Source organism: Epinephelus fuscoguttatus, linkage group LG5, assembly GCF_011397635.1.
Source record: "Epinephelus fuscoguttatus linkage group LG5, E.fuscoguttatus.final_Chr_v1".
NCBI lineage: Eukaryota > Metazoa > Chordata > Actinopteri > Perciformes > Serranidae > Epinephelus > Epinephelus fuscoguttatus.
In genome coordinates, this window is record NC_064756.1 from 4,641,035 (window position 1) to 4,652,703 (window position 11,669).

Consider the following 11,669-nt stretch of genomic DNA (forward strand, 5'->3'; position numbering starts at 1 on the left):
GAATGATTCCGACGTTGTTTGGTTCTGTGTAAAAATGCAAAGGCAGTGTAAAGAAGGATGTTCACAGAGGTCCTGTAGGGCGATCTGTGTGGAAAAAATAAGATGTTTTTTGACCATTACACCATGTAAAGATGTTTTAATAGAAACCTTAAATACAAGTATGAGCCTGACAACGAGCACAACAGGTACTTTTTAAAGTCTTTCAGTAATGTAGTTTAAACTACCACTTCATCTTCATTCAAGGTTTAAAGCTGAGCTATAACTCCACTTGGTCCTACCGTGTTAAAGAATAACTTCGGTATTTTTCAACCTGGACCCTATTTCCCCATGTGTATGTGTGCGTATGATTCATAGGTACAACTCGTTTTAAAATTGGTTCAGTATTGAGGGAGGCGGATGCAGCCGGGAGCCGTGAGGTAGATATGGGGGCAAATGCGTCCCGTATAAGTTTGCGCATTAAAAGTGCTTTTTTTCGCCACTGACCGATTCAGATCGCCAGTGCTATCTCTGTAAATAGCATACTAAGCGTTTCCCTGACCTCTGGGGTGTGTGACGTCATCTCACGAGAGCTTTGCTTGTTGCCAGAAGAAAACAGAGGAGCCATGCTGAGCACCGCTCAGAGTGGCGCTGGTTGTCCCGGAGTACAGCTGAGAGTTTTACTGCATCGATTGAAAACAATGGTTCGTGTTTGTGCTTATCCGAATTGCAAGAACAGGATGTCGCGCAACACCCCGTACAGCTTTCATGGGCTGCCTTTGTCGGACGGCGAGATGCTGAAGTTGTGGCTAGTTGTGCCACAAATGGATGCTAACACTCCTGTCCGGACACTGCGCCTTGCAGACCATCGGGTCTGCAGTGCTCACTTCTCCCAAGATGACTACTGCCAGCCGAAGAAGAGAAGACATCCAATCCTGAAACACCTCTTCCTCAAGAAAACGGCTGTCCCACGAGCAGAGAGAGCTACAGACACAGTGGAGGTAATGTTATATAAACAATGTTCGAAACGCTTAGTATGCTATCTACAGAGATAGCACTGGCGATCTGAACCGGTCAGTGGCGAAAAAAAGCACTTTTAATGCGCAAACTTATACAGGACGCATTTGCCCCCGTTACCGTGTTAGCTCGTTTCGCGGCTGCCGGCTGCATCCACCTCCCTCAATACTGAACCAGTTTTAAAACGAGTTGTACCTATGAATCATACGCACACATACACATGGGGAAATAGGGTCCAGGTTGAAAAATACCGAAGTTATTCTTTAACTGCCACTTCACTTTCTTTCAGTGCTTCAAATATCAGATGATATGATTAAGCACACACAAAGAAAATCACCAACAGGCCACAACATTTCAAGTCCAGTAGCAGCGCTGGAAAGCACAGGCTCAAACAGATGCTGGTACACATGTATACATACACTGATGGGAAAACTAAACATAGTTTCAGCTCATCCCATGCCTAACACTCACTGTAGTTTTAGTCTTGATTTAAACACCAAACTAATAAGTGTGCAAGCTCTCCTCCAGCAACACACACTCCAAACTTTAAAGCACATTAACTCTCAGTGGTTGTCTGGTTCTTTCCTTGTTATTTGCTGTCTTCCTGTTTTCTGAGACTTGTCACTCACGTCTAACACAAACTGACCGCTCTTTTTTCCTCCAGCCCTCTCTCTTATCTGTCTCTGGCTCCCCTCCAGTTCTCACTCCTGCGCTCGTCTTCTTTACATCTGTCTCTTACTTTCACTCCATCTGATAAAGTGACCCAAGTTTATCCTCCGTGTAACAACTCCAGAAATCCTGATGATGATAATAAAACTATTTGCAGTAGATTGTAAGAAATGTTCTGGTCTCATCTTTCTTTTCTCCTTCTCCTCCTCTTTTCAGGTGGCATGCGTCCTAACACCCTCGTCCTCGGTTTCTATGACAACTGTCTCCCAAAGGACAAGCTGATTGATCCGGTGCTCTCCACCAGTCAGTCCACAGATCCCTCGGCCTCCTCGCAGGAGTTCGATCAACAGCCCCCTCTCTTCCATTTCGCCTCCTTGCGGGGGTCCAGTGACAGACAGGACTGTGGTGAATTTGGGGACGGGAAGGTTCTCGGACCTCAGGAGTACGTGGCTATCATTGCTGACGCCATGAAGATGCTGAAGAATGTGGTGCTCGCCCGATACTTCAACAACTTCGACCGAGCCGAGGTCCTCTCGCCTCCCTCCTCCTCTCCAGGGAAAGGAGCTGTGTACGTCGACGTCTGGCCGGTCAACCTCCTGCGTCCGGACAGCTGCAGCTACGTCGATACCTGCTCTCTGTTCCTGCTGCAGATAGCATGTATCCTCAACATGGTGAGGGCCTGGCGCAAAGCGAGGCTCCGTCTCTTCCTGTGTGTGGAGGAAGGACGAAGCGTGCGAGGCTCTGAGGAGAAGCTGGGCCAGCTGCTGAAGGAGCTGAGAATCAAAGCTCAGGTCTACACTGTGCCCTGGGACCAGCAGGTGGCGCTACACTGGCAGCGCCAAGGCGAGTGGGGCAAGAAGCAGCTGTCACAGTCCCCAGATACCATTAAAGAGGAGAAGAAGCAGAGAGCAGACGAGGAAGAGGAGAACGATGATGATTACGTTAACAGCTTCCCGAGCAACACCACGCGCCTGTCTGATGACTATCTGTCAGCTGTCAATAAGCTGATCCTGGACTCAGCCCGGCCCGCCCCTGCTGTGCGCTTCCTCTACTTACCCCGCCCCCCAGCTGACACCCGCCGCTACACCACCTACTTACACCAGCTGGAGCTGCTGACTCAGGACCTGGGCCCCACGCTGCTCATCCACGGTGTCACACCTGTCATCACCACCGACCTTTGAACATTCAGTGAGGTGTGACTGGGACGCCGAGGGCGGTGAGATCAGCAGGAGGTTTTGTTTGAAGGTGTGTGGACCAGAATCGCCGCAGCAGTGCCCTGACACTGACCTCTCCACCCAGCGACAGAGCCCTGAAACTTGACCCAGGCAGTGATGTCACTGCGGACTCATTGATACCACCTGCACTGCCTCGCACAATATGGAGGCACGGTGTCTGTAGAGATGCAGCCTGCTTTAGAATACTGAAAATGAATACTGAATATTTTACTTGGCCACTTGAGGATCAGAAATATCCTGACTTTCTGCACATATTTAACCTTTCCTTCTTTCTGTGTGTGTTCTCAGCTTGTGGCTCTGCTGTTCCCATCAAGCTCCTGAAGGCACCATGAGTTTAAAATTTTAGGTCAACCTTGTCGTAAGCCTTAAACAATCGGACTGACTGAATGTACCCAATTAAAGTTAACAGCTTTTCAGACAAATGTACAACCTGACAAACACAAGGCTGCTACCAGGCCAGTCAGAGCAGTATCAAGGGAGAGAGTTAGACTGCCAGTCCACCTCTGTCAGTTATTTCTTCATCCATTCCTAATATACAGAGAGCGCTCTAATTCCTGATGCACCCTAACCTGAATCTGAATCTATCCTCTGACTCCCCTTTGTCCTCTCCTGAGATGTTTCCTTGCTGTGCTGCTGCTCAGATTCCTTAAAATGACCATTCCATATGTGTTCACATCAAGAAGTGCCTCGCTAGTTAGGGAGCTAAAGTTTGGACTCATTCCATCACGGACAGAAAGTTGGACTGTGTCACACCTCGGAGCAGTTATTTGCAGGAAATCTGCTTTTCCATTTTAGGAGCTCAGAACAAAGGAAACAGTTAGTACAGTAATAACGACGGTGCTACTATAGAAGTCTAAAGAGTTTTATTCCAAAATAATTTAATGTGGGATCTCAGGAAGACATTCCTCTGCTTCCAAGGTGCACTTTTGTCCTTCCTTTTACCAAACTGCATGTTTTGTGCAGCTCTTTAAAAACCCTTTGAACATGTTTACAGCGCCAATACCTACTGTGATCATCCACCATATTGTACTGATTGTTTTTATGTGTTTTAGCCACTTTTAGAAAAGTTTTTTACTCACTAGTGACCACAGTGCTCCAGCGGCCTCAGTGCTGAAGTGCCTAACACAAGTTTGATATTTGCTGAACTCTACAGCCTCTGCCTGCACACAAAGTATTTGTAGCCTTTAAAGTGAACTTATGTACTTTGGCTGAGAAATGGTGACAGTTTTCATTCACAGGATAAATCATAGTAATTATTAAAACATATTGTACCAGTAGCACAAAGAAGAGGCCTGAATTAGAGGCCGTACACATGCTGTGTCTTCAGTCACCTTGAAAATGCGAGGTAGGGCGCTGGGTGCGACTCCTGTGCCTTTTCTGTGCCAGCTTTCAAGAGCACAGCGGCAGGTTGCGTCTGAAGTTGCTAGGCAACCTCCACAAGCACCGTATCATAGCCTATTTACCTGAAATCCTGAGAGCAGAGCTGATCTTCTTCCAGGAGCTGTTTCTAAGTGTGTCGGCCTGTCGTCTGCGGGACAGATGTGAAGCTCTGGGTAGCCCTGCACGAACATGATCAACTTCTCCGTGTTTATCAGACTGAATATTTACTGATGATGGGAAAGATATCTGTCGGCTGTGATTGGTTGGTCCTGGTCACATGACATGTGGTGTGCTCTGCTGTGTTCTAAAAGTTGAACTCAGTTTATATCAGGGTGCAGCAGTTGTGCCCTGAAAAATAGGCGCTCAGGAAGGTTCGGTTCCATAACAGCGTCGGCCTGGTGTTTGAGGACGCCTGCTACGCATCTGCATTGAAAACAATGAATTTTTCGGGTGTAAAAAGCACGTTAGTCGACAACGAAGGTCATTAGTCAGCAAGATTTCAATGGTCACTTAGTTGCAGGAAAAAACATCCTTTTTTTGTTATTTTGTGATTGACTACTGTGGAGAAGTCAAAGCCCAAAAGTTATAAATGTTTAATGAAATCACTGCTAACCATGATGTGTGATCGAATCCAGTGACAGTAAATATTCTGATGATAGAATTCTCTGAACACGGGCATCCAGTTAAACACGCTTCTGTAATGTGTTTGTCTATAAAGTGATCAAATTTCTCACTGTTGTGCCATACAGCCTGCCAAATAGAGGTCTTCACGGATCTGCCAGGAACCGACAAGCTGACACTAGGACTCGTACGGGTTGGGGTCCAAGTTACTGCGGTTCCGGAGTCTGTTTATTAGGACTGCCCCCTAATAATCGACCAAACGTTCAACAAGATTTCATTGGTCACTTAGTAGAAACTCTATCAGGAGCTGCGCCTTGTCAGAACAAATCCAAACCTATATGACTGGACCATGTGTGACTTTAATGTGAAAGGACAGACACAGGAAGTGTCCACGCTCAGCAGTCAGACAGGAGTCAGGTTAATCTCCAGGGCTGGTACCTGCGGTTATTCCACAGGCTAGTTAATAACATGTCGGGCAGGAAATCCAAAGTGTGGGATCATTTTGAGAAGGTGAAGGACGAACCCAAGGTGATATGTAAACTCATCTTCATTGGTCGACTACAAACATGACGTATCATGTGAAACATGGAAGTAGCTACATGCCCATTAGCCCACAGCGTCATTAACAGGCGGCTCGCTCAGTGTGTGACGTGCACTTGGAGATAAAATATAGGCCTATATTAATGAAGGCTGGCTAATGGACCTAAATGATGACTATTGGTTGACTAGGAAAAGTCTTAGTCGTGGGGCAGCTCTACAGAAAGCATGGCATGTGTACGGCCCCCAAATGATGTCAACTGCACAACATCTACATCTCTTTGCATGCTAACGTTAGCTAACATCATTAGCCTCAATAAGCTGCTGGTCATTTCACCTGCCAAAAGTTACATAAAGTCATTTAAAGCATCACTGTGTTAAATCGTATTTCCATTCCTTGACACGTCCTCTAAGATCAGTTTCAGTTGCAGGTTTGTTGTGACGTTAAGTCTCTGCAAATACATTCTCTCAGTTGCAGATGAATCCTGACAATCTTTATCACACCGACTGACACATCTGTGATCCATGTTTGAAGAAAGGCTGGTACTTGGATTTACCTTGATATCCCTGTGTTTGAAATGAGATACATGTTTACTCGTGGACCAGGCGGATCCTCTCTCTATCCATGGAGGGCTTCTTTTTGGACACCACACTCCTCAACAAACCAATGACACTACATTTCTTCAAATCTTTGTCCTGGATTTCTGCTGAAGTCGCAGGCGTGCAAACAAAAATGAGAGATGAAATGTTCAGTGTTTGATTTCCTGTTGAAATCTATAAAATATATATATACTTTACAAGATGGAAACTGATATGACTGAAAAAATAAAAAAAAGTTTGTATTATGTCTTTTATTTTTTCTGTCCCACCTTCGGAGATTGTCTGCGAAAGCCAGATCAAACTTAACAACCGCTCAGTGCGTCCAGACTTTGTTTCATTCCAGCTGAAGACCAGTTTGTGCGTCTCAGAGCAGAGCTGAGGGGTTTTTGTGTCTGCCGCACTTGTTTGTTTGAGGTAAACTTTGGAAATAGGGGGTGAGATAGCTCTGCGGCTAGGACAGAGAGATACTAGAGGGTGCCAGGCAGCCAAATTACCTTGTCCTACAGTCACCCTCGCCGCCAACCAGGCAGAAATGGATTCCATTTCCGCTCTGAGGTGAACAACAGATTGGAGAAATAAGCCCAAATAACCATCGATATCTGTTCAGGAGGAGGGAGGCTGACATTTATCACTGAGGGAAAGACTCGTAGAGGGTTGGATCTGTGTGTGTGTGTGTGTGTGTGTGTGTGTGTGTGTGTGTGTGTGTGTGCAAAAAAACAGGTTCACAACTAGGTTTCCTGAATTGTGTTTGTATGTTCGTGTGTTTTCATTATAAACTTCTATGAAGAGAAATACGTCTCGGTCCTGGTGACAAATGCACGTCACCATTATTGATGACATTTACAAATGTGTGTGTTGATGTGTGAGTAATTTATGGTGTTTTCAAATGCATTTTCAATCAACAAAAAACAACCAGTTTGAACAAATGACCAACACTTTCACAAATAAACACAACCCAACTTGAATAAATGTCACCCTTCTACATACATACCTCTGAATTTAAATTCACTAATAACAAGATTTGCTTTTAAAAGCTTCAGATGAACAGAGTGCTGCAGGATTGATGCTTATTTGTTGGCCAACACAGAAGTTAGCGTCGCCCTGGATCCCTTGTTAAAAAGCCAGTGGGATTTTTCATCGGATTTTGGACTATTGCAGGAAATAAGTTGTGTGGCAAACAAAGTTTATGATATCTAAAAGTTTTGTAACAACAATCTTCATGAATAAAAACCACTAAATGCAAAGGCCAGAAGTAAAAAGCTAACGTAAGGCTATCAACAGGCTACACCATGGTCACATGACTTCAGTGTTGCCACAGCAAAGCTCTGAGGTTGTTCAGTGCGTTGACCAGGGCTCCAGCGGTCATGGAAAAACCTGGAAGACTCATGAAGTTTTGAAATGTCAAATTAATAAATCAATTCTGGACTGACGGTCTGATGCAGTTTATTCCGTTCTCAGTTAACTCCGTCGACCAATATAAGAGCTGAGCAGAAAATGAAGTAAAACAAGACAAAACAGTACATTCAACTCAGCTCATGAAGTTAGCAATTATACCAAAAACAGTTGGGACACAAATAAATAAAGATAAAACCATTCGAAAAGTACCATTTGACATGAAAGTGAAGGAAGACTGCTGGAGAAGGATAAGAAACTGGATTTACACACTATAACACGGACTACTGGAGAGCGGATATGATTCCTCGTGGACTTCGGATTAAAAAATTTCCATCATTTGGCCATGACAACCCTGAGTTCAAGATGAAATGGGAAGCTATCTTAAACAAATGTTCATTGGATTTGATTTTACTTCTAATCGAAGAGGCCAAAAACCAAAGGGCAGAAATACAAAGTCAAGTTGACACAGTTAAGACGAAAATTGAATCCCTGAATATCGCTGAGGAAAAAGTACCATTCAACATGAAAGTGAAGGAAGACATTGAGAAGCTTTCTAAAGTCCTGAAAAAGTCCAAACTGATTAAATTCAAGCGTGATCAGGCTGATTACCGGGAGGGTATGGTGTACTCTTGGTCCCGCAAACATCCACGCTCCCCGCACAGCAGAAAACAGCGGGTGTGCTCTGTCTCCTTCAACCTGCCTAGTAGCAGTGAGGATGAACATGTCAGTGATGGCTCCAATGCGGACACCGTGCGTTTTTTAGAGCCGTCTCATCACCATCAAAAACTTCACACAAACGAAAGACAAGGCGGGGGAGGAAGAGGACGACATGCGGCTCCCAGTCAGCACCGAACCACACGGACCACCAGGCGGACAACCAGACAGGACGGGACTCAGTGATCAATATATCAGGTATCCCTCTCCCACAAGAATGTCTCTCTGCTATCCAGGGGCCTCAGCTTTGCACCCACTAATCAGGCTAACAATTTTCAGACCAAGGTCGATCTATTCAAATTTTACAGGAGTCTACATCTAAAAGTCTGGCATCACCAAAATCCTCAGGACGCTATTTTGAGAACCTCACAAAATCCAGGTATTAATGCTGACTATGTAGATGTTTTTAGACCGAAGTCCACATTCTGTCCTGTGAGTAATAATGCCTACCTAACTGCCTTCACTAAGAAAGTGTCGTATGAGGTCGATTCCCTTTTTCAAGCTGTCAAACATTCCTCCAACTCCAACCTGACCAGGCAGGAGAAGGAAGCTTTGAGCTGGCTGTCTAACAGTGAGGACATTCTGATGAAAAGAGCAGATAAGGGTGGTGCAGTGATAATCTGGGGCAGGGGTCAATACATACAGGAGGCACAACGTCAGTTGCATTATTCTGAATATTACACCTCCTTATCATCTAATCCCATGGAGTATATGAAACGTGAATTGGACGAAATTCTAAATAATGCAACTGAAAAAGGATGGATAACAAGTAAAGAGCGGGACTTTCTTGCAAAGAATAACCCTGAAATACCCACATTTTATATGTTACCCAAAGTGCATAAAAATGCATCTAACCCTCCAGGCCGACCCATCATCATCAGCGGCATTGATTCTATCTCTGAACCTGCCTCTCAATACATCGACTGTTTTATCCAGCCATTTGTCTCTGCCCTCCCATCATATATACGAGATACCACACATGTCCTTAACAAAATGGAGGAGATTAAAAATATTGGAGATGCGTTTATGGTCACCATGGATGTTACATCTTTGTACAGCAACATCAAACATGAAGAAGGCCTTGAAGCAATGAGCCAATTTTTACAGTCCAGAATGGATGAAAAGCCACCTAACGAATTCATCTTGTTGTTAACAGAGTGGACTTTGAATAATAATGTATTTGTGTTCCAGGACAAACTATTTCGGCAAAAACGCGGCACAGCCATGGGTGCCAGCTTTGCCCCCAGCTATGCTTGTCTTTTCCTCGGATTCTGGGAGGATAAATATATCCTGGGCCCTTCTAACCCCCATCGCGACGAGATCATCTGGTATGGCAGGTACATAGATGACTTAATATTCTTCTACGATGGTGACTTACACGATGTCCAGGAATTCCACAGCCGCCTCAACTCCAGCAGTGACAGTGTTGAACTCTCACTGGAGTACAGCCGGAGTGAAATAAACTTTTTAGATCTTAAAATAACAAAATCATCCTCTGGGAATCTGCACACCACAATTTTCTGCAAGGATACAGACCGCAATACCATTCTGCATGCTGACAGCTTTCATCCCCCTCATCTCATTAAAAACATCCCGTTTGGACAATTCCAGCGTCTTCGACACATCTGCAACCAGGAGGAAGACTTCAACTCAAAAGCTGCAGAAATGAAGGCACGTTTTGCTGAGTGTGGGTATAAAAACAAAGTCTTGGAGGCATCATATCTTAAAGTCAAAGCCATGGACAGAAAAAGCCTTTTGTGTAAAAAACATAGATAACCACACAAGTCAAACATTTATTTTGTGTCTACTTACAGTAAACAATTTATCCAGATTCGTAACATTATTAAACGTAATTGGAGTATACTACATAGTGACTCACTTTTGAAATCTCTGTTCCCTGAACCTCCTGCTTTTGTTTCTAAAAGGGCCCCCACCTTACAAGACAAACTAGTCCACAGTTACCTGACACCAAAAACTACCTGGCTTCACAAACACAAGCCTGTGGGTAACGTTCCCTGCGGCAACTGTTGCCACTGTAAGAATGCTTCTAAAACAGACAGGTTTGTGGATGTGTTTACTAACAAGAGCTACAAGATTAATCATTTTGCCAGCTGTAATACTTCTTTTTTGGTGTACCGTCTTGAATGTCTCTGTGGATTCTTTTATGTTGGGAGAACTCAAACAAGATTCAAGGACAGGCTCGGGGAGCATAAAACTGCCATTCGCACAAGAAACACTAACTATCCTATGGCTGTTCATTATGATCAAGCAGGACATGGAAGTCCTTCCTCCCTAAAAGCAGTTTCTATTGATGTTATACCTAACCATATAAAAGGTGGTGACAGACTGAAAAAACTCCTTCAGCGAGAAACATTTTGGATTGTCACTTTAAAGGCCACTGAGACCCCTGGTCTTAATGATGAGATTGATTTTTTGCCATTTTTCTGATTCCCAGTATTGAAACTGATGTATTGTAATTTGTGTATTGAAAATCCTTGTCATATTTTGTACAGCAGCCTACATTAATGTATATAAGGTACGGTTAAAAAACACAACATTATTGCTTTGCTAAAATCACTTTTGGCAAAACGTTATTCATGTAAGCCTGTCTATTTGCTTTATGGATATTAGATGTTATTATTATTAGACATGATCTATTGATATGGGGGATCTTTATCTCCTTGTTGTGGTTTTTTTCCCCACATGCCTACATGTTCTCTGTGCACACCTATATTGCCTACATCTTTGGCGCCCCCTGCTGTTTACATATTTGTGTCAAACAGAATGCCAGTCTCACCTGTATATAATTGAGATTGATTAGTTGTTTGTCAGACCCTGAAGAAGACTTTGGTCGATACGCGTAGGTCTGTCTTGTTGCCTTTGCTCTAATAAAAGTTACTTTATATATATTTTTACCTGAAGACGGAGTGCCTCAGTTTTTTTTTCCTTGGTTGTCTGCAAGACCTCCTTGGTTTTTTGTTCAAAGATAAAACCTTGTTGCCCTCTCGACTCACGCTAGACACCGTTAAATTCTCTGTTTGTCCTTATTACTTATTTATTTCATCTCTTTCATACTAACGTTACTGCACCATTTACCTTTCATCAGTTTAAGTCTTTCCTCTGTGTTGACGGTCTCTCCAAAATAAAAGCACTTCCTGGCTCATTTACACACATAATGTAACACTAGTCCATACCCACTGAGTACAGCATACCATACCATGACTTAGTCATAGCAAACATTAGAAAACAACACCAACATTGGTCCACAGGGGGAGCCACAGCGATCGGTCGCATTTTAGCCATTTTGAAGCATTTTTCTGTTGTTATAGCGCCACCCAGTTGCCAATTAGAGTTAAATTTCTCCAGTCACCTTGAGGCGTCCTGTTCTACATATCTACCAAGTTTAGTAAAAATCCATATGGCGGTTAGGCCTAGATAAGAAATGAGCTCTCTAGCGCCCCCATTTTGTTTGATGGGCTCAATAATGGAGGGGTCCCCTCAGATTATGTGTGGTCATATGCCTAC

At 43.9% G+C, this 11,669-nt stretch overlaps 1 protein-coding gene and 1 long non-coding RNA gene across 2 annotated transcripts in view; both read left to right on the forward strand.

Moving 5' to 3' along the window:
* LOC125889201 (uncharacterized) overlaps nucleotides 1-6,744 on the forward strand; it is a 409,754-nt gene extending 403,010 nt beyond the window's left edge. The window contains exon 2 of the long non-coding RNA XR_007449420.1: nucleotides 5,588-6,744. This is a non-coding gene — a long non-coding RNA (uncharacterized LOC125889201). The remainder of the gene's footprint in view (nucleotides 1-5,587) is intronic.
* The window catches only part of zgc:153039 (uncharacterized protein LOC767698 homolog), a 115,025-nt gene extending 108,281 nt beyond the window's left edge, over nucleotides 1-6,744 (forward strand). Inside the window, exon 13 of the mRNA XM_049576898.1 lies at nucleotides 1,879-6,744. Within this exon, the coding sequence (XP_049432855.1) occupies nucleotides 1,879-2,843 (965 nt within the window). The 3' untranslated portion in view covers nucleotides 2,844-6,744. The remainder of the gene's footprint in view (nucleotides 1-1,878) is intronic.
* Nucleotides 6,745-11,669: the final 4,925 nt, after the last annotated feature.